General features: G+C 38.6%; 1 protein-coding gene across 4 annotated transcripts in view; it reads left to right on the top strand.

The window, feature by feature from the left end:
* COL24A1 (collagen type XXIV alpha 1 chain) overlaps positions 1 to 23,207 on the top strand; it is a 119,118-nt gene that overhangs the window by 84,349 nt on the left and 11,562 nt on the right. For all 4 annotated transcript variants that reach the window (XR_012581303.1, XM_074546065.1, XM_074546066.1 and 1 more), the window contains 21 exons: positions 318 to 371; positions 3,216 to 3,269; positions 4,235 to 4,288; positions 4,494 to 4,547; positions 5,765 to 5,818; positions 6,416 to 6,523; positions 8,025 to 8,078; positions 8,538 to 8,645; positions 9,537 to 9,590; positions 10,361 to 10,414; positions 11,709 to 11,765; positions 12,707 to 12,760; positions 13,817 to 13,870; positions 13,977 to 14,030; positions 16,129 to 16,182; positions 17,565 to 17,672; positions 19,431 to 19,538; positions 21,042 to 21,149; positions 21,237 to 21,290; positions 21,586 to 21,648; positions 22,771 to 22,824. Coding sequence is in view for 3 of the 4 variants with exons in the window: in XM_074546065.1 (XP_074402166.1) it covers positions 318 to 371; positions 3,216 to 3,269; positions 4,235 to 4,288; positions 4,494 to 4,547; positions 5,765 to 5,818; positions 6,416 to 6,523; positions 8,025 to 8,078; positions 8,538 to 8,645; positions 9,537 to 9,590; positions 10,361 to 10,414; positions 11,709 to 11,765; positions 12,707 to 12,760; positions 13,817 to 13,870; positions 13,977 to 14,030; positions 16,129 to 16,182; positions 17,565 to 17,672; positions 19,431 to 19,538; positions 21,042 to 21,149; positions 21,237 to 21,290; positions 21,586 to 21,648; positions 22,771 to 22,824 (1,416 nt within the window). In the remaining variant the exon portion in view is untranslated. The remainder of the gene's footprint in view (positions 1 to 317; positions 372 to 3,215; positions 3,270 to 4,234; positions 4,289 to 4,493; positions 4,548 to 5,764; positions 5,819 to 6,415; positions 6,524 to 8,024; positions 8,079 to 8,537; positions 8,646 to 9,536; positions 9,591 to 10,360; positions 10,415 to 11,708; positions 11,766 to 12,706; positions 12,761 to 13,816; positions 13,871 to 13,976; positions 14,031 to 16,128; positions 16,183 to 17,564; positions 17,673 to 19,430; positions 19,539 to 21,041; positions 21,150 to 21,236; positions 21,291 to 21,585; positions 21,649 to 22,770; positions 22,825 to 23,207) is intronic.

Below are 23,207 nucleotides of genomic sequence, written 5' to 3'. Positions count from 1 at the left end.
AATAGCCCCTAGGGCAGTTTGGACACACAAGCAGCACATGGATCTAGGGAGAATTACAATGAACTGGTAAATGGTGGCTCAGCTAAGATCCATTTGTATGTAAAAGAAACTGAGGAAGGACTTACTCAGGACTCCCTCACCTGCCACAGAAGCCAGTGATATGTCAGTGCATGTCAACCAGAAAAAAAGGCCAAACATACTTCATGGGTGTTTCTGTGTTAGTTACTGTGTGAGCACAAACAAGAGAGGAAGTGGCTGTGCTCAGACTATGAAGGACCTTCTTTCCAGTGATTTTTTATTTTATTTTAATCTTCCAGGGTTTGCTTGGGCCTCCAGGAGCCACAGGAGACAGAGGACCAATGGGAGAACCAGTAAGTTGATCCTTATGCCTGCTCAGAGTTTTTCCATGTATTTATTATACAAGCTCCCTGACAACTCAAGCTCCATTTTACTGAGATCCAGTATTTCCAGCTGTGGTTAGGTAGGAATTGTGGGGTGATTGCTCCACAACTGCAGAGCTGGAGTCTGCCTCCCTTGCTTAATGTAATTTGTTCATAGAGAGCTGTTAATCTTGTTGGGAAGCTCTGTAGTAAGGGGGGCACAACACAAGAGAGCATAACAGAGCACAGACCACGATATAATGTGGCTTTACACCATATTGAGGTAGAAATCTGTGTTATGGATTAGGTAAATGTATGTGGCAATACTTTAGTGGTGTTTTTTTAGGCAAACATGGGGATTGTTGTTCAGGAACACAGGGACCACATCTATTTGGCAGGTTAAATTTTCAAGAAGAGGCTGCTGTAATAAACCTCAGACATTCCTCTGCTGGATGGATTCTTGTTACTGTGTCAAACCCTGGCTCACTTTCATGCGGCTGATATTGTTACAGAAGATCAGGAAGAACCTGCAGCAAATAAATGCACTGAACTGCAAGATATAGCTGTGGCAGAAATAGTATTGCAGCACCATCTCTGGGGGGAAATCAGATTATGTAAATACAGGAAAAGAATATATGCTGTCTAAGTAGGATTTGGGAGAAGGCTCCCATTTTCTGGTGCAGAAATCTGATAGAGTTGTTAAAAATTGTGTGTTTACATTGCTTCTGGAAAGTAATTTTGCACAGTAAATTGCACATATTTAATTTAAATTTCGAAAGTGAAATGTTGATAAAAGTTGTATTAATTTTAGTATTATTATTAGTATTTAGTAGTTTTTATAATATTTCTACTAATCCATCCTTACAGAAAGTAATTGCACATTTTGGGGGCTAGAAAAACCCCAACAAATTTTTTTAGGATAGAATTGCATATTTAACTTGAGCTCCCAACCTGTAGGAATGGCAAAATATTTCACAGAAAATGTGTTTCTTCCAATAGTTATCACTGGATTCTTGTTATTTCATCTCTTTCATTTATTATATCTTATCTTCATGTTGCAGCATCTGAGAGCCTTACAGTGAAAGGTTTATATGTCAAATTCCTGCCATTTTCTGGCCAAGTCTGAGTTTTCATATCAATAGCATGCCTGTCTGCCTTACCTAATCTAAGTAAGGTACATTTCTCTGTGCTCACCATCATAGAAACTACATGTTCACTGTCAGAAGAAAAACTAATCCTGTGAACAGGATATCTTTTCTATCAAGTCCTGAAAAAGTAAAATGTCTTCAGAAGAAGGTCTGTGGAGCTAGAAAGTGATAAAATGACAGAAGATATTGCACAATAAAATGCATGGCTCTTTTTTAGCTGCCTATCCAAGCAGCTTGATTTCATCCTCTGTCAGCTGGTCACTGTGGAAGCCAGCTGCTGAGCTTTTCTGGCCCTGTCACCAGTTCTGCACAGAGCAAAAAGCCCTAATTGTTGGTGGAAGAGCAGAGAAATATGAGCAATTAGAGCTATTTGTATTAATGGAGTTGATCTAAATTGCACTCAAACTTTATCTACTTGTCAGACATTTCGGTAAAATCCTTTGCAAATTACCTGATAATAATGGTTGAAAGGAGTTCCCATATTGCTATAAAATTTTGGCTTCTGAAAGTCCTGGGAGAAAGATACATTACTGATCCAGCAGCCTTATCTCCATGGTAATATGAAGAAATACTTGATTTGTGAAGCAGACTGAAGCTTTGTGACACTTGCCTAGTGGAATTTCATGGTGTTTCTGCAGATGAAAATCAATTAACTTAGTTTAGGACAAAGTGAATTATCAAAGGGAAGTAACTGCAGTTTTAGTTGTTCATATTTAAATGAAGATAAAAGGTAAAATAGATGCATCTGCTGGAATTCTGTCAGTAAGATGCAATTTGCATTGTTTTTAAAAGGGAAGGGAATATTCACAGGTCATCAGGAGGAGCAAAACCATATGCAGAGTCTGTAAGAGGAAGTGAGACAAAGTAAGAGTAAATATTTGTTTAAATGGCTTCTGTCATAAATAGAAGCAGCATCTTTCTTTTACATGAGAATTGTAGATCAAGAAAATGTTTTGAATTTAGAATGTGTTTAGACATAATGAGTCCCAAAGGGATAAATAGATATGAACTTCAAGGAAGTTCAAAGACTGGTTACATGCAGAGAGCTGATTTGTCTGGACATTCATTCCCAGTGGCTGTGGAATCAGCTGTAAGCTGTTACAGCTTCTGCTCCCAGCACACAAATCCTGCTCTGTGAGCTCAGATCTTACATGTGCAGAGAATTTGAGCATGCCACTTTGGGAAATGATCCCTGGCTGTTACTGCAGTAAATTTACTCCTTACATGTAAGGCTTATCATAAAATGCTTATGCTATGGTTATCAATGTTACTACGAAGCCTGTAGTCTGTTATGCCTCAGTGACTGTCCTGTCCATGGTGAAGTAGTTGTTTTCAGCTAATTCCATACCAGACTGTAGGCTTTTCCACAAAGCAAACCAGACAGTCTAACAAACCTTAATTAAACAAAGTCTCAGCTACTCAAGAGAAGAGCTTAGTTCAGATAATAATTTATTTTTGATCTAAAAGAAAAGACATCTGTGCTATTATTTGAGATGTTATTTCAGTGCATCAAGGTTGGTACTGTATGCCATCATGGGACTTGGATACACTGTTGGATTCAGGAGGAGGGACGATGAAATACATTTCTTTATTCCAGTTGGAGGAGTTGTGAAGAGACAAATTGAATACTCTACAATGTAATTTAATGTTAATTGAATAATGCATCCAGAATTTTGTTTAATGCCAGGGTCCAAGAGGACAACCAGGGGATGCTGGCCCTATTGGAGAAACGGGTTTTGAGGTGAGATTTTAATCACTTATCTATCAATTACAAATACTTAAATAATTGACTAATCCTGGACAATACGTTTATAAAAAAATTTTATAAACCTGCAGCTGACTTAAATATCCTGAGCTTGTCAGAGACTCTTACTTAAAGCTGTTACCAAAGAATGTCTAAAATAAGTAGTTTATTCTGTTATAAGCACTGTCTTTGAGCATATCGTTATGACATTTGTCATAGAAGGTGAAGGTTTAATTGAGCAAACAATTTTTTTTTAAAGCACTGTTCTCCTTGCAGTTAGCAGTAAAAGACCATTAATCATATGTTCTTTCAATTTGTAGATAAAGAAAAGCAGCTGTAGAAAGCTGAAGCACTTCTGCTTCTGTTTTTTGCTTTATTTTTAATATTTCATTGAGAGAAATGTGACAGAATGTATTAGCAGCATTTGTAATGAAGTACCTTAGAGTAGTAGGGATTTGGCGTATTCAAAGAAAAGCTCTTCCTCAGTCACCCAAAATCCAGACTTCTGACTTAACTACCAAGGTTTCTGTGTAAACTTTATGAAAAGCAGTCTGATATCAACAACTCATTAGGGGCTGAGGCCTCCAAAAAGGGTTCAGTTCTCCAAAGGCTGTGTCTGCTTGGCTCCAAGCCTAAACAGAGCTGAAGTTGTCAGTCAGATTTGCAGAAGATAGATGCTTGCTCAGCAGTAATTTATGGTGAAAGGTACAGGCTTAGGGGTACTGCTGAGTCTTCAGTATGTTCCTGACCCACACTGTATTTCCTGAACTCCTTCTGTACCCTCCTTTCTTTTCTGTTTGGCTCTAAAAATAAAAAAGAATTGTGTTGTCTAGATTTGATTTTTCAGACCTTCATCTTTCCCAGTGTCTCAGGCCATTCTTCTGCTTCATTTTTGGGTGTATTATTTAGTTGTTGCGAAATTATTACTGTGATCATGTAACAGTAGCTCTTGTACCATGCAGGGACCTCCTGGCCCTGAAGGAGAACCTGGTCTGCAGGGGGAACCAGGCACAAAGGTAAATGTTGAAATTATTCTCTCTTAAGATCTTTATATTTTCAAATTCTCATAAAAGCAAATCAGAGAGCTCTGATTCATTAGCCAAGTAGACAGTGACAGATCATTAAGAAATACTGTTATTGTCATGATGACTCCATCAGCTGTAAACCCTGTCATTGTTGCAAATATTGTCCTTTAAAATGGATTTTCCTTGTGATATTCAGGGAGACATTGGACCTGCTGGGAAGGCTGGAGAACCAGGTGACCAAGGTTTGAGGGTAAGCTCTGGATGCAAATCTTTTTCCACAACAGAGAAGTTACGAATGAAGTGCAGGTTGAGAAATGTTGATTTAACAGAAGAATTCAATAAGAAGCTTTTTTCTGATAGCCTCTTTTTTTAAAGGAAAAAAAATCAGTGTAATATTGTAGCAAGGTAAAAAGGGACAGGGGCAGGGTGGCTTGAGAGCTGCTCAGCAGAAAGGGACTTGGAGGTGCTGGTCAACAGCCCATCTGAACATGAATCAGCAGTGCCCAGGTGGCCAGGAAGGCCAATGGCCTCCTGGCCTATGTCAGCAATGGTGTGGCCAGCAGGAGGAGGGCAGTGAATTTTTCCCTGTTCCTGGCACTGGTGAAGGTGCACCTTGAGCTTTGTGTCCAGTTCTGGGTCTCAGTTCAAAAGAGGACATTGAGGTGTGGAGCATGTCCAGAGAAGGACAACGGAGCTGCTGAAGCACAGATTTTGAGAAGCAGTTGAAAGAGCACAGGTTGTTTAATCTGAGGAAAAGGAGGCTCCTTTCTCTCTACAACAACCTGAAAGGAGGCAGTAGTGAGGTGGGTGTCAGTCTCTTCTGCCAGCTAACAAAGGACAGAATGGATGGCCTTAAGTTGTACCAGGAGAGGTTCAGATTGGAACCTTCAGAATAGAAGGAAAATTTTCACTGAAAGAGTGTTTAGGCATTGGAATAAATTGCCATGGGAGGTGGTGGAGTCACAGTCTCTTGAAGTGTTTGAGAGGCATCTGGGTGTGGCACTTGAGAATGTGATTATGGTGGTGCTGGACTGATGAAGATTCAATGGTCTTCAAGCTTTCTTCCAACCTTGATGATTCTGTGTGATTCTGTGATTATAATGTTGAAATATTTCTAATGGTAAATGGCCCTACAAAAAACATACCAATATAGTAGTTATCCACATAAACATGGAAGTTTCAGGACAGAACTGGTATATTTTTGAGGTTACTGTAATTACATGTTATATGCTCTGAATGCATACAAAATCTCAGTGCCACTGTCTAAATCTCCAGGGTTATATGGGCATAGTATTGCTTCATTTTTCTAATGCTCATAATCTTGTATGTTTTCTTGCATTGGATATTCATGGGCTGTGATGCTGAAGATAAATAAACTGTAACAGCAATTAAAGTTTTCCAAACATGTATAAAACCAGTCAAGAAATACAGGCAGTAACTTTGTTTTCAATTGTTTCTTTCTGTAAGGGTGAACCAGGGCCTCCAGGAGAAGATGGTGTTCAAGGAAAAGATGGCCCAAAAGTACGTTAAATTTTTGCAGCAGATGTAAAGTACTCTAATTGGTCTAAGGACCCAAATCTCCTTTTTTATCCTGGGTCAACACCAGATCAACTGAGCCCACTTGAGTGCACTTAGTTTTAACACAGGAGGTTCTGTAAAGTACAGGGTTTTCTGTGTCTTTTGGGTACATAGCTAGCTTGCAAGGGCTGCAAAGCTGAGTGGCTTGACAAAGAAAAGCAAGTTTTACCTGAGTACAGCTTTTGTCTGTGGTGGCTAAAGTGCTGCAGGAAGCAAGCTCAAGGCTGCTCTGCTCCCCAGATTAGATCAGTGCTGTGCCAGGGACTGTGGCAGGTGCCAGCACAGGGGATGTCATAGAGAACAATCTCAGATACTCGGTGATGGATGAGGCAAAATGTGGCTGTAGGAGTGTAGGAATGGGATAAACAGGGCTTTACCCTAACTTAGAGCCTGGTCTGAATTTGACTGGTAAGGTTCACATCAGTTTCAGTGGGCTTTTTTCAAACTCAGAGATCCAGAATTCCCTTTTCTTATGAACAAGTAATTCTGTAGAAGCAGGCTGACTAAGGGATTTTGGGGGGGTTTTTTATTGTGTTTTAGGGAGACCCTGGAGACCAGGGACTTGTTGGAGAAGGTGGTGAAAAAGGAGAGATGGGATTACCAGGAATTGCTGGGCCCCCTGGTGAACCCGGCGTAATGGGAATTCCTGTAAGTGTTTTCTGGTTGAAATGGACTTCTTGCTTGTTTGCTTTTAGTAAACAAAATTAATTTTTCTTTCTTCCTTAATTTTTGATTTTCCTGCTTTTCTATGTAATTAGAGATGACTGTATTTAAATAAGTTTCCAATGTGGCTCAGGATTGGTAGAGAGAGGAGACAAATGCTTTTCCTATCTTAAATATGGGACTATCTTGGCAAATGGTGATTCCTCACCATCTGTCATCCAGACACATGTACCACACAACCTGGAGCCTCTCACTTCAGCTCTCTCCTCTCCAAACAATGTGGCATCAAACATACACTGATCAAATAGTAGACAAGCACTAGAATTCACAGACAACATTCTTAGATCAGTTTGCCCATTTGTTCTGGCATCACTCCTAGCAACTAAAATCCATCCATGAAATTGTATGCAACTCCTTCATGAGAGCAACTTCCAAAGCAAGTGTTGTAGCTTTAAATCAGACCAGCTTCCCTTACCAAAAACCTTCATGTTCTCATCTGCAGCTGCCTTCTGTGCAGCTCTTGTATGATGGTAGGGTCTGACAAAACATTGCTTGGAGCTCCAGCTGTTCATGGCTGGGAGCACTGTCCACTCTGTTCTCTAAGTATCAATGCTACATTCTGCTGTCTTTTGTCCTGGGTTCTTCACTGTTAATTGCTTTTCTAGGAAATGAAAAAAAGTGTTCTTTTGGTTGTTGGCACCCTTAGTGTGCTGCAGAACAAATTTTGTTTCTTTGACTCTATTTTGAATTGGTAATTTTGGGGAACATTGGAAATTTCCTATGTTGAAATTATTGTAAAACAGCTCAACCCTGGCATATCTACTCTTTATGTAATTATACTTGTGTACAATAATCAACATCAGCAGTGTTTCTGTGCCTCAGTGAGACAGGCAGGTCTGGCAATTCGATTTTTGGGAGGATGTGGTTAGGGAGGGATTTTTCATGTTTTTGTTCTACATGTTCCAAAGGCAGCTGTAGAGCTGCCGCCTTCTCCACTTGTCCTCCCTGGCATCTGGGAGTGTACACATCACAGTTCTGGTTTGACCTCATTCTAGGGATGCAGACAGATCATAATATCCTAGTCTAAACATGGAAATAATTTTCCTATAGCCCATTGTCTAAGTGTTTCATTGGAGGTGAGAGTAATACTACATTTTCCTTAAACAGTAGCTTATAAAGTAACAAATAAGCTTCACAAATCTGTAAAGTAACATTTTCTGCGTGGAAAAGATTTAATGGTTTTTTTCACCCTTATTTGCAGTGCATTTCCATTACTTTGATAAATAATCCCTGAAACTTGCCCATTTGTTTATGCTATAACTTGAGACAGCCCTGCTAACTTGCTTGAAGACACAGTTAATGACATTTTTCCTCCCACCTCTCTGCTTTACCAAAGCCTACTTAGTTGTGCATTTTGGAGCAGAGGTTAAACATGTTTCCAGGCCTTTCTCAATCATTTCTTTTTCTCTCCCTAATAAATCTATAGGGCCCTGAAGGAACACCAGGAAATCCAGGTCAGAGGGGCCGTTTAGGAAAGAAGGTAGTATTTTTCATCTGCCTCAGTTCCCTTCCTTTTATCTGAAACTCAAATTTACATTACAAAATTCCATTGAACCAAAACTATCCCTGTTTTGTGTCATGCTTCAAGCCAATTTTTTACTTGTTAGCCATAGCAATTAGAATTGTCATCATTCTGCAATCAATAACATTCAAGGTCTTAGGAAATTTAAATTTGTATCAAGATGTGGTTTTGCAACTCAGAGCAGTTTCTGCTTCAAGCTTTGACTAAAAGAAAACAAAGACTTAATGAGAAGGCTCTAGCAGAGACTCTTTTATACTGCAGAGTTCTGAGCTCTGACATTCTAATAACTACAGTAAATACCATACAGTAAATGTCATACCTATTAAATAATGCTGTTACACATTTTGATTAAGCATCAATTGCATTTTGAAACTTAGTGTCAATCTCTTAGTATTTTTAATACAATAATACCAACAGGGGGAAAAGGGGCAGCTTGGCCCTCCAGGAGAAATTGGACCTGCTGGTGATTCTGGCCAACCTGGAAAAACTGGTCCTAAAGGTGCAAGAGGAACTCGAGGTCCTGTGGTTAGTACAAAACATTCTTACTTACAGAAGTCTTTCAGCATCAGAATGAGACATGGACAGAAACCTGGGGCATGGATCTGGAAGGAGCCACCTCAAACTTTTGGACATCTGACAGTTATGGGAGTGGGATGGCAGAGCATACCATGGAACACTCATGTCTCATACTCCACATAAACCTCACTGCTGTGGGTGTTTATAAACCTTTGCAATTCCAGGAACAAAAATCAAGGGGTTTGCTATCACGTACCATCAGCCTTAGCCATGGCTGAAGCAAAGCACTTCAGATGAAGGCTACTACTCCTATCAAATAGGAATCTGGTCCAAAGTCAGCTGAATTAAGTCTATTCCATTAACTTTTGCTCCTTTCATAGTAAGCTCCCCAAGCTTGCTCCATACTGTGTGGCAGATGCACAGAAGCATCCAGGCTCCCCACTAGAGAGGCAAAGTGCCTGTCTCAGTCCAGTCCTGTGGCCACCGAATGCAGCAGTGTGCTCTCCTGAGCACATGAAGTACAGAAGCAAAGTTTGATGTCTAATGACCAATATTTTCAAGAGAAGGAGTCAACTTTCTGAGGTGATGACCCTCCCCTGCTTCCCTTAGCATACTAGTACTTGTAAAGAGAGTTCTTCCTCACCTCTCAAAGCTCAGATCTATTTGATTTAATTATGCACAAAGACTATAAGGTTAGGACTCAAAACATTGACCAGTTTTTCCACAGAAGAATGAAAAGCCCAGTGTTCTTTAATAAATGAAGTAGGACCTACAAGAAAGTTGTCCATGGTGTCAAATGTCAATATTTCAAGATTTTTCCAAGTGCTTACTTTATATAGTAGACATTGTTGTGGCACTCTACAAAGGAGCTCGTTTCTCTCTGATTACTGCATTTAACAGGGACATCTAGGAGGAATGGGACCTGAAGGAGAGCCAGGAATTCCAGGTTATGGGGTATGTTTTTTACTGAATTCATATACACATACATCCCAAAGTAACCCTGTGGTACTCTAATTTCAAATATCCTAGGAATCTGTATCTAGACTACACAAATATTTTCAGGACTCACATATGTTTATGTGCTGTGTTTGCCTATTCAGAACTGTTATCCTTAAGCAAGGATGCCTGGCTTTTGTTAGTTTGCTCACAAGGGGGGGTTTGACCATAAACTTTAAACTGTTGTTTATCCGACATATCTCACCCCTTCTGAATAAAGTTCCTCTAAAGCTACTACAGCTATTCATCATAAAGAGAGTTCAGCAAACACCACCACCTCTGCTTACTGTCTGGCCATGTAGTTTCCATTTAAGTAACAGAAACTGATTGAATGAGGTTAGTTGAAGGACATAAAGATATTGTGGCTTTCACTGAAAAATAGCTGTGAAAATCATCATAGATTAATTGAGTCATCTTCTTACAGAGCAGACTATCCAGGCTCTTTGGCAAACAAAAACACTCATCACTGACCCCAGCCTTGAAGCAAGAACCAGCCCAGCTCCCATCACCTGCATTAAGCCCTATCAGAACATGTAGTTTCCCAAAATGCACAGAGCTTTTCCTGCACACAGTCAATTTTCTGCCATTGATTTTGTTGTCATAACATGATTTAGAATAATTTTCAAGCAGAAAAAAAAAATGTAGCAAGTAGCTAAAAGAAATTTTGGAATTAATTACTTTTTTAATTATTTGTTTTAAAATAATTTGTATTTGGTTTGCTTCTTTAGGGTCACCAGGGTCCTCCAGGGCCCTCAGGGCCCCCAGGCCCCAAAGGAGAAAAGGTATGAACATGGGTTTCACTGATGTGTTTTGTGAAGTTATAAAGGGAGGAAATGTTACTGCCCACTGTTTTCCACAGCAAGCAGCAAAAGCCACCATTTGCAGTATTTGTTAGTGTTGTCAAAGACTAGGAAAAGAAATGCAAAGTGAGGAAACAGGTCATTCAGAGCTGGAGTCCAAAATTATACTGTTAAAATGTTTGAGGTTTTAAAGCACAAGGTACCCATTGTACGGAACACAGTCTATTGTATCAGACAGCACCACTGCCCTCAGCAAGCACTGCTGACAAAAATAATCAGTGCAGAACCAGCTAAATATTTACTTAACTCTGAGCTGTGAGTACACCCACAGATTTGCCTGAAAGTCCAGCTAGGATGGACAAATGTCTGTGGTTAATATAAAATGTTAGGGACAGGATGTGGCCTCAGTACTGCTATTTTAGTGTCAAATTTATTGTTTTTCTCTCAAGTCTCAAATCCTGAAAACAGATTTGTATGCTTACTGAAACCCTTGTTGACCCCAAGAGGGCAGGCACATGGATTCACTTCATGGAGATTGGATTGGAGCTGCCCTTGACACAGAGCTACAACCTGGAGCAAATTTTGCAATAAATACTGTGAAAAGGCATTGAGTGGCTGATGTTGTAAATAGGTATTGATACAATTTAAAAAACCAAAACTGAAAACTGATTTGTTGACAGCTAAATGTTTAGGTTGCTGGGTCATTTCTGAAAAACCACTTTGGTGCACTGTGGAAGTTCTTAATCATATTTTAATTGTGATTCTCTTTGCAATACTATTGCTAGGTATCATCTGGAATAGATAAGTTTTTGTTTATTAACTTGGATGGCAGTTATTTCATATTTAAATTTTAATCAACTTCAGACTTTATGTTGGAGTCTTCTTTACTCTTGTTTTTCTTTCTGTTAGATGTACTTCTCAAAATAATGGAAGAAATTTTCTTTTTCCCTCTTGTTAAATATCCTGTTTATCCTTTTTTTCATTAAATAAAGACATGGTTATATGGATATTGTTCAGTTAATAATTTTTTTTTCTTATAGCTGCCTTTGAGAATAAAGCAAATATTTAGGGTTTTTAGTCCTTAATGTCTTTGGGACATTTAGGTGAATGTTAAAATGGAATCACCATATTCATGATATTAAACCATAAGCATCATGTTCACTTTTAGCATCTATACAACATCTTCTCTGCTTTTTATTAGCATTTGAACTTATGTGCATGGTAGATGAAGTTGAGCTTCCAAGTTAACATTTTTTAATACTTTTCTTTGCTTTAGGGTTACCCAGGCGAAGACAATACAGTCCCTGGACTACCTGGGCCCATAGGTGAACCAGTAGGTCTTTCTTTCTCGAAACAATTATACTAGTGCATCTCAAGACAAGAGCAAATGCATTTGTTTCTGAAGCTTTATATCATTGTCTGAGGAATCAGTACAAAACTATAGAATGATGGTCCTTTAATGAGTAATCTCAGTCTGAAAATGCTGTTGCGTGCTTTTTCCTGCTTAAACATCTGTGCCCTCCATTTAATGACATTAATGCCATTAGTCTGTGTTTAGATCAGCACATTTTAGAAAAGAATTTTACCCTGTTTACCCAGAGTTACACTTGATTGCTTTACTAATCAAAAATATATTTTGACTTATTTCATTATCACTGCAAACTAATTCAGCTGATTTAGAGAACTGCATTTTATAACCATTTTTGTACTGAATTCATATGTGGAGTGTATCTCTGCAGCATTTATGAATCTGTCAAAATTATTAGTACAAACTTCAAAATTAAAGCAGATTTTGAGTACAGCAAGTCATTGCAGAAAAGAATCCAATTTTTAATGGATATGACTTACAGAAGCCATAAGAGAGTTTTCCTTGTATGTCTTTCTTGAAACCAGAGTCATTTCATTTATCCATTCAGATTCTAAGTTTATACATATATATATATATATTTATGTTTTTTATATAAGTATAAATCTGGGGAAGTTCCACTGAGATCAGTTCTCCCTCCTGTTTCATTAAGCACCATCTAATATTATCTTTTAGCTTCTAGTCTTCAGTTACAAAAAATTTTAGACTGTGGCTACTGTGTGACTGCAATGCATTCTGTTTAGAAAAATGTCATGTTTATTCCTTTATCCAAGCTACCCTTTATGTTTGTATTCCTCAGTTCCCTCTCAGTGGATAGTTTAAGAGAAATCCCAGCTTTCTGTTCATATTTCACTGCAGCATTATATTCAGTTCAGCTGTTACAGTTTGCTCCCTGGTTTGCTCTCCAGGGTCGAAGTGGTGAACGTGGAGATAGAGGAGAGCCTGGTGATGAGGGCTACAAGGTAATACCTCTTGGGTTTTATCTTTTTATTTGAGCTTGGCAGGCTCTGCAGACACGTGGAGTAATGCAGCAGCAGTGTCACCTTCCCTCACAGCTGTGCAGGGATCCTGTGCTGGTCCTCACTGCACTGTGCACCCCTGGAGCATCTTTCCTGTGGGGACATGGGAGCTGCAGCTCCTCAGCTGGACAAGGCTCCAGTGACCTTAGTGTGTACAAGTACCTGATGGGAGGAAATGAAGATGCGGTAGACAGACTTGTCTCTGTAGTGTCCAGTGACAGGACAGGAGGCAAAGGGCAAAAACTGAAACACATGAAATTCCTTCTGAAATGTTTTTTTGGTGATTTCTTTGTTTGTTTGGTTTTGGGGTTTTTTTTTGGGTTTTTTTGCTGTGAGGATGACTGAGCACCAGAACAGGCTACCCAGAGAGGTTGTGGAGTCTCTATCTGTGGAAATACTGGAAACTTGACTAAACAGGGTCCTGGACAATAATTTCTAGCTGGCCTTCCTTGAGAAAGAGGCCATAAATTATCTCAAAATGCCACTTTTAACTTAAACAGATCTGTGTTTCTGTAGTACTGTAGTAGTTAACATTTTTCTCTGAAATTTAAGCACTACTTATTTAAAATCTAATACTAAAAATTATTCATGAATTATATTCAGTCTTTCGGCACATAAAAATTGGATGGTAACTCATGCTCATCACCGATGCAGTTCACTCAAATACAAGAGAGACAGCCCTTGATAGGGAATATCCAAATTACAAAGTAATACAGACAGACATATTAATAAATGCATGAACCAAATCTATGCTTACAGAAGTGCAGAATGTTTAAATAATATGTAATTCCCACTTGCAGCTTGGAGTAGAGAATGTAAAGAATAAGAGCTCTGTAGAGTTTGATCTTGGAGACCTCACCATACTTTATGTAGGTTATGTCAATGAATCTGGGTCCACCTGACACCTCCCAGGATGGGCTTTACAAGGAATTCTGCAGCTCACTGAGCATGGCAGCCCGAGTTACTGTGCTGCATTATGTTATATTTTCTCTTTCCCAGGGTCATACAGGTCTTCCAGGGCTTAGAGGACCTATTGGACAACAAGGACCTCCAGTAAGTATTTCAAACAAGGGAGATTTCTCTATTGACTGTTGAAAATATGTTTTCATTTGCATTCACATGTTTCCTGGAATTTATTTAATGTATGTTCTTTTCAAAGGGAGAGCCAGGTGAATTGGGAGAGCAAGGACTAAAAGGAGAAAGAGGTTCAGAAGTAAGTAAACCAAAACTGCACTTACCTGGAATTTGTAGGGTTTTGTTGTTCACTGGCTATCCTTGGAAAACTTTTCCATAAGGCTAAAACTGAGTGTTTGGGTTTCCTTTTCATACCTGCAGGGACGAAAAGAAATATAAAGTGGAAAATTGCATAATGATCTTGGTTAGTAAATAGGTGTTATTTGATAGGTAAGTAGTTTTACTCTGGAGTGATATCAAGCATTATGAGAAGCTCTTTTGGAAACATTTGAGTGATATTTAATTATCCCCTAAAGTGGAGTTTCTTGTGTTAAAGTAGCTCTGGGGGCCAACTGGGATTTTGCTTCTCTGATCTGTAAATGAAGCCTCCTGGTACTGCACTGCACTGAGTTCTGAGAGACCTGGGAATAAGGAATTTGCTGCAGAATATAGAGCAATAATGACAGAGCAAGTCACAACAAAGATCAAAGACCATATCTTTCTCTTTAGAAATATTAGCTCATCTTGATGTTGTTTTGAAAATTGCCTAAGTGTTTATGTTCTTCCATGAACTGAATGTCATTGGCTTTTGAGATTTCAAAAGCATTAGGCTAAAAGATTTCTTAAAATACCAATTACCATTGGAATTTAAATGAGATATTTTGTCTGAGAAGTTCCATGAAGCAACTCTGTTAGAGTTTAAAAATTTTGTAGGTAGCTACAAGAATCTGTAGTAGACAGGAATTGACTGAAGCAACAGAAAGGAAACATGATGTGGAGACATTGTGAACGAGTGCTCCAGCTATGAGCTTGGATATATTGCTCTTACACACTGCTCACATTCCAGGACAAAATCAGCAGTTCCTCTTGAAGAAATGTTTTCTTTGTCTTGCAAATGCCCCTCAGATCAATATTGCCATTTACAAATGTGGAACCAATACCCAGCATGGAGCTGCCCATAAGAGCTTAAACACAGAAGTGTTAGCAGTGAGATCAGTGACAGAGCCTTACCTGCAGTGCCACCACTGGTGCTGTTATAGCAAGCCTTGCCAAGCTAATCCCACCAACTTCAACACTGAATCAGCTGGATTTTCTTTACATGCATCCAGAAATCTTAATGAAAACAATATCAAGTTATTTGAATATGCATATTCCAGTTCTGACTTGTGGGCTCTATGCCATTCTTAACAAAAAAGGTGTTAAATTGACAGTAGAACAACATTTTACTGGTTTTGTCATATTTGCATAATTATAAAACATTTACACTTAAATAACCCAGGCTTTTCCACTTTATTGCATGTTGTGCCGCTGCAGCATGGTAGTGATAGCATAACTTTTAAGAAGTGTTTTTGAAATAGTCTAGAAAATCTTGGAAAATTTTTTCTACTTGTTCTATGCTAAAAAGTGTTATACTTGTTCCTGCTCTTCAGTGGTTGTATCTTTTAGAGGTAGGATAAAATTGATGCCATAAATCTTTATATTCTGTGCAGACTATCCTATAACGAAGTTCTCTGAAAAGCTTTTGACCATTCTGAGCTTTTCTTCCTTGGTGCATGACCTCCTGTGCCACTAAACCACTTACAAGAATGTTTTGTGTTCAGTAACCACTACTACACTAGTTTTCTTACACTACCAATTTCTAGATCAGTCAAGATGAAAATAATTCTGGTTTTAAGCAAATTTTGTCTTTTGTGTAGGTCTTAGATAAAAACAAATGTTCACATCTGTGGTATGTGACACTATTGTTTTCTAGTATTCTCTTCCACAGACATTCAGTGCATTTACATTGCCTACTTTTCATGACTTCCCTTTTGAAGAGTAGAGGAAATGCTATAAAAGTGCACTTCATCACAGAGGGGGGGCTGATACAGGGGAAATTACCAGATCCACGATGAAAAACATTTTATGATTATTGTTGGAAAAGTTTTAAAAACTGGTTCACAACAGGGAAAAAACATACACAATTCTGCCAAAAATGTATTTGCTTTTACTTTAAATACTTTCTGCTGTCTCCTGAGATGTGAATAATCTGGTCCAAAGCAATGTGAACATGAATACTAGAGGGGAACAATCCCCAGCTCTTCTTAGGGGATTGAATTTATGACATTTGTCAGTTCACAAATATTTGTAACTTCTAGGGACCCACAGGGAAGAAAGGAGCAACAGGTCAAGCAGGCAAAGCTGGAATTCCTGTAAGTAACAAAATTCTACAACCTATTTTCAAATTATAAAGCAAAGAAAATACTAACTAATAAACCCAGAATTGTATTGTGTCAGGGTTACCAGAAGGTCTTGTGTTCAGTCTAAAGAGCCTTTTTATTATCCAGGAAGTGTAAAGGAACCCCTGTCATTTTTGAATATTAATGATTTTTGAAATTTTGTTAAATTATACTGAATTATATTCAGTTACTCAGCATATGGAAGTGATGTGCAACTAACAATAACGTCCTTCCCACTTTTGGAATTATTTAATTGGCTCATTTGTGGAGTCCATTTGGAAGTTACCACGTTATATTGCACAGAACTGTACTTGTGTTCACTTCTGTCCCCATCAGTTCTTTGATCCTCTGCAGCCTGCAGAAGTTTGGATCCATATGTCCATGATGGATACATATGGTAAATGCCTTGAGGTTTATTTATTTCTCTTGCTTGCCCCGAGCTGAAATTTTTAATGTTTTTTCTTGAGTTACTGCAGAGGAGCTGACTTGCATGCCCTTCTCCCTGAGGGAGAAACCACAGCAGGAAGCAGTAGGTGTCCTGTAAACATAGTGAAGAACAAAATGCATCAAGGTTATTTTGGTCTCCTAATAAATAATGCCACACAAGCACATATTGTAAATAACTTTTACTACCTCACATCAAAACATTGTCAGTAAGTGGAGAAAAGCAGCTGTTGCATAGAGCTTGTACCTGCTGGGCAGAGTGCAGGAGGAGCCTTTTGAAGACAAGGAACTGTGTGTCCTTTGGAAATACTCAGCATTTTCTTTTGGAAAGCTGCAGGGATCATTCAGCAGGCAAAGGAGAGAAAGGAAAGTGGGACATACAGTGAAATGAGGAGACAGTAAAACTAGAACTTGAGGAAGTTTCAAATCACATCCCAAATCAGGCCTTTTTTGTGCAAGTATAGCAACAGTTACCACAAACTTGCCATATTACAAATTTGTATTTTTGATATGTTCAAATTTGTGAAAGTCCAGTACTGAGCATTTAGTAAAATAAAAGCTAAAAGGGTGTATGGTTGGGTTTTTTCCAGGGATAAATAGATGACTTTATCAGGATTCCTCACTTCAGTTTAAGAATTGACACTCTCAGGCATGTTCCAGGCTGGCACACAAATCAGTCCCATGATTTCAGCTGAAGTTGCTCAGATCCCATGGCAGGGCAAGTGTAAGGTTAAACCAATAGAATTCTAGAGCAAACATCCTAACTCAGAGCTCCCTCTGCAACTATTCATTCATATCGCTGGGTCTGTTGTAATGTAGAGTTTAGGAAATACTGTGACTGAAATCCAGTTGTGGGAGGGTGAAGATGAAAAGAGCAAACAGTGCTGTATTTGATTTGATTTTTTTTCAAGGGAAAACCAGGGGCACCAGGACTGAAAGGAGTACTTGGGTACCCTGGACCAGAGGGCAGTCCTGGGAACCCTGGAAAGACTGGGCTGTCAGGGAAGCCTGGCCCTAAGGTAAGTTCCTTTCCACATTTCCTCTATGTCATTTTGCATTTTACAGAATTTTCCAGGGTTAAGATATTTAAAAGGAAGAGACCACTCTCTGTTCCTTGAGTATATGGAAATTAGACCAATTTTTTATTTTTTTTCTCTTTTGCTCCTAATATTCCAGCCAAGATATAAAGTTAGCATAAGGGAAGTGTGCTGTGTGAACAGTTTCATTGGAATATGACAGTAATAACTACAGCTAAGTGAAAGTCATTTCTTAGACAGGCTGCACAATTCTGGTCCTGAAAATTAGCCTGAGACTATTTCCTCTTAGGGTCTGAGATAATCCCACATTTCCTTATTGACTCTGTATTTGTAACCTATGTCTCTCCACCTAAATAATTATGAAGCTTTGTCCAAAGCCAGTGAAGTAGAGTATTAGGTATGTGAGGTATCTAAAAGCATTCTTGGAAATGGGTTTTTTGTCTGACTGTTCTTTGCTGGGGGCCAAAGGTGGTGACCTGCTGCCACTGGGAGCAGTGACACAGCTCTTCAATTGGTCCTTCCAGAGAGGGGGACAAGATTCCTTGAGTAGTTCTCATAATTGAAAGTCTGACCATTTAAATTTCCAGTATGAATTTCTCAGTATTCTCCCCAGATGGACCAGTAATTGTTATAAAAGATTACCAAGGTAGATTTGGAGTTAGGAATTAGCCAAGGTGCTGGATGAGGCACTGTTGTTTCAGGTATGAATTTCCAATCTGGTCGAGCAAAAAGAAAATTAAACTAGTTACCCGTAGGGGGCAGGTGCACCCTACTCAAGCTTCTCCACTCTCAGGTCATGAACCTCTTCCAAGTTCTTAAAATTCTTTGGAGCTGTATTTAGGAGAATCACCCCAAAGGATTTTTGCATTTTTGCCTTTCCACCAAAAATGTCATACAATCACAGTAAAGACAACTCCATTACCCCATTACAGTTTGTATAAAGAGAGGTGTATAACTGATTTTTGCCACAATGAGTAAAAAGAACAGAACTTTTGCTATGTAAGTTTATCAGTCCATCAATCTATAAGCCACATCACCATATTCAAAAGCCCAAAAAATGACATTTAATACAAAAATCATGTTTTATACAACCTTTTTATTTCAATGAGTGCTTAACTGAATGTCATAGGAAATAAGGAAGATTTATATATGCTTATATTTCTATTAAATTACACCACAGAAATAGTCATTTCTATGGTAGCAAATTTCCATTTTGTAGCATGTCAAAAGTGGCTTAATTCCATGTACTCACTAACAGGTTTTTCATTTAAAATAGTTGCTTTTGTTGATAGTTTGATGTTCTCATATAATTTCATAACAAATGTTCTGGTCTTTCTTCATCTGGTAATGTTATTGCGTGTGAATCTTTACAGAGTGCACACAACCATACTAGTATTACCAGCATGCCTGTTCCTTAGAAGTAAACATGTTGAATTTTGAATATTTCTTTGGGAAGGTAGTCTCAGTCTGTTTCATGTGGAGCTATTTCTTCTTGAAAGATGAATACTGAGAAGTTCAAACAATTTTCAGCCTTTTACTTTTGGAATATTAGCAGAAATCCACATGATACTGCTGATCATTGTTCTTTCTATATATTTTGATGTACTACCATTGTGTGTCCATACATACAGACAGCATTAAGTGTTTTTGGCTGATTCTATGTAATTTGCCTGTTTCAGCATAGAATGAAAAACATGCTTGGCTGTTCTCCTTGTAAACCATTATTTTCAATTTGTTAAGGGCAACAAAGGAAACTCAGGCTTGCCAGGTCTAGCAGGTTATCCTGGAGCTCGAGGTCCCAAGGGATTGCCAGGCATGCCAGGGCCCATGGGAGCACCTGGACTAAAAGTAGGTACATACATGGGATCTGGTTGTTTAATTACAGTTTCGCTGATATTGTTTGTTCTTCATGCTGCTTTTGGTGGCTGTGGAGCCACCACACTGCTGTTAATCATGTGAGTAAAAGACATCAAGGCTTATTTGAAGGGTAAGATCACAAGTTGTGTTTACAACATTTCTATAAGCTGTAATTTGAAAATAGAGGTCTCATCCATCTGAATGCTATTCCCAACTCCAGATGCCATCAAAACACTTTGTATTTGTTCACTCCAGCTTTAGGGTCAGATGTTTCCTGACTTATTTCTAAACTTATTCCTAGCTACTAGAACAGTCAGGATGATTTAAGCATCTAAGCGATCTAATAGCAGAGAATTACCATAACTTCAAGCCTAAGTTTCAGGTTTGGGGGCTAATAAGTATATCATTTATAACAGGTCTTAAATTGGGGTTTTTTTAGCCCTTTTAGAAAGAAAGAAATCTGAGTGTGCTCCATTTTCCAGGCAGTTCCAGGTACCTGATATCAGCATATCCTCATATAAATTAGATTCATTTTCAGTTTAAAACAAGAAAACAAGTAACAATTACAGATAATTTCCTTCATTTTGAATAGACTTTTCTTTATTTAGAATAGAATTTTTTTAGATAAAAAATTATTTTTATCTAAACTTTTTCTTTGTGAGATTTTATTGGTAAGCTGTTCTTTAAAACCTTAAGTTACTTGGAAACTGAAAATAATGTATTTTTATCATTTTGTCTAGTATAAACTATATTCATTATTTGCAGTGTTTATTGCCACTGCCTCCAGTCTGAATTTTACTTCTTTTCCTAGGCAATGAGCTGTAGGAGGTAGTTCCTGCTCAGAAGTGCTTGCAATCTGAGAAAGGCAAGGAATAGATGAGTTGAGGGCAAACTGTTGCCACATATACTACAGAATAAGCATTAATAATGTGCATACTGACTCAAGGCAAATAACACAAAGGTAAAACCTGGGAAAAAGCATAAGCACAAAGCATGAAACCTGTATATTCACAGCCTTTATTGCACCTCAGTAACCTCCTGAGCTAGACATGTCTTCAGTGTATTTGATAGCCCTCAGAGGATTTCTCTTGCAGGAACTTGTCTAGTTTCCATTTGAATCAATGTGGATTTTTAGTCTAACAGCAGGGACTTCAACAAGTGCGCTGTGTCTTGCTCAGAGGATTATTTTTAAAATTCACTTTTAACCTCTCTGTTCTGTATTTAATTTTGTTAATTTTATTGATTACACTGAGAGAGACCATACTAGACTTGATCCAACATGTATGGTTTTTGTATTTCCAAGTCAAGGAGCAGTCAAGTCACTGCTTTTGCATTTTAGTGTATGCTTAATTATTTTCCTGCGGAAAATAAAATAAATGCAGTAAGTGTATTTCTTAAGGAGAAAGCAAGTTCCATGCTTCTGACAGGAGCCCTGTATTTGCATCTGCAACTTCCATCATTCTATTCAAATATATATTTTCTTCTTATTGGCAGGGTGAGAAAGGCCTTCTAGGTCATCCAGGAAAGCGAGGCAGAAGAGGCCTTCCAGGATCAGCAGGTGACCAAGGAGCAGCAGGAGAGCCTGGGCTGAAAGGACAGATTGTATGTAATCACAGTGGTTGATGCAAAACAAGTAGTCCAAGAGTTAGCAAGGTGAAGTAATGCTAAGGATGCCTGCTTCTATTGCAGGGAGAAGATGGAGATCAAGGTTTAATGGGGTTTCAAGGATTCCCAGGTCCAAAAGTATGTGCTCATTCTTTTCTCTTAGATTGTAAGCTATTTACAGAGTGAGAACATTATGAAAGCATAGAATTAAGCAGCTTTAACACTAATTTGTTCAAAATATCTCTGGATTGTTGGAACATGATAGGCAGAACTGTGTGCTCCCTGTCTAAGGACAAACATTCTGGGTCAGTGCACTTGGTATTTTCACTCTTACTGCTCTTAGAAATGATCTTCCTTTCACTGATTGCAAGAGTGTGAAACAGGTGGATAGCTAATGTCCATGTTGGGTTAAACTGTTTCTTTGCATTTTCAGGGCCCTGCAGGGGACATTGGCTTAGTTGGAATTCTGGGCCCGAAAGGTCCAAAAGGCCAAGTTGTAAGTGTTTCACTGCATGAAAGAGATTGTTAGGATGGTTTCAAAGTGGCACATGCTTTTAATATAGAAAATAATCCTTCTTCTTATTAACAAGGCCAGAAGCCTCTACCCAAACCTTTCTGAGTCTAGATGCAACACTGCTCTGGTTACATCATGCACACAGACCCACAAACAGAGCTGGGCCATTAATCTTGAAAGAAAAAAGCAGGCTCTGCTGACTAAGTGTGGCTCTGCTAGTGTAATCTTATGACCTTGTATTTCTTTGTCTATTGAACATTCTTCTTACTGGCAAAACTGCTCATTGTGTAACTGTGTTCTACAGCAAAAGAAAATTGGGATCAAACTTTGCCTGCAGTAAGACACAGTGGTGCTCAAGCATTATTGATTAATAGGTAGTCTTTTTTTAGTGAAGATTTTCATTTTATCTAAAATGTTCCTAACCTTCACTAGCTCATTCTTCATGATATTCTGCTTTGCTGCTCACCCAAAACCATGGAAACATCATTAGCATTTTTTGCATCCAGTGTGGCATCAAGTGTGAAAGGCTGAAGCATGGGAGGCCTTACTACAACATGTTCTCTCACTGCCGCTTTGCCATCACATAACTGAATTGTTCAGTTAACCAGATGCAGAGCAGCAGCTTTAGGGGACTGTTCTAATAGCTACCTTATTTTTCTAAACATTCCTATATGAGATAAACACTGGACGCAAGCAGTTTGCTCTAGGTGAAATGGAACTGCAAAGTGGCATTTTAGCAGCACTTACTGGCAGCCTTATAAGAGTCCTTGTGGGCAGTAATATAGCTCAAGGTAGAGTTGGTTGTAGCTCAATAAATATGTGGTCTTTTGTAATCAGAGTACTTAAGTTTCCACTGTTTTTAGTGCATCACTTTTCACATTAAAGAATGTGGGGGGGCTTTCCAAGCATAAGTATTACAAATTACTAAAATATTTACTTTACTGATTTTGTTGCAATGTGCACTCAATATTTAGAGAGTACCACCATGATCTTCTGGATATTTGATAGGTCTGTGTGCTGAGCAACTTTAAATTAGGACATGTCATGCGGATTTTCTTAATTTTGGAAACATGGTGAACTAATAAATTCTCTGCTTGTTTACAGGGATATATTGGCCCTGTTGGTCAAGAAGGCATAGCAGGCCCAACTGGCAGGCCTGTAAGTTTCCCTTCACTTTTGCATAATTTGTTTATTTCATTACCCTTTGGTTTAATCATCTTGTTTTTCAACTAGCAACCTTCTTATTTTTCTGTTTGCAAGTAGCAACTAACAGGACCTTGTTATACCATGGTATTTGTTATACCACGCTGTTAAGTTAATGTATGTGACTCCAGCATTTGTAGTACAAACAAGAAAAAAATGACTGAAACCAGTGACAAGAAAGTAATTGCAATGGCCTTCTGCCTAAGTACAGCCTGCAGACAGCATGTGTACAGGGGCAGTGGCAAGCCAAGGTGTAAAACAGCACACAGGAATTACCACCTGGGTATTCTTTCTCAGCCTTTGGTCTGAGATATATCTACAGAATATCCACATTCAGT

Source organism: Zonotrichia albicollis, chromosome 8, assembly GCF_047830755.1.
Source record: "Zonotrichia albicollis isolate bZonAlb1 chromosome 8, bZonAlb1.hap1, whole genome shotgun sequence".
Lineage (NCBI taxonomy): Eukaryota > Metazoa > Chordata > Aves > Passeriformes > Passerellidae > Zonotrichia > Zonotrichia albicollis.
The sequence above is the reverse complement of the archived record's forward strand: the minus strand, read 5'-3'. Positions and strand labels throughout refer to the sequence as shown.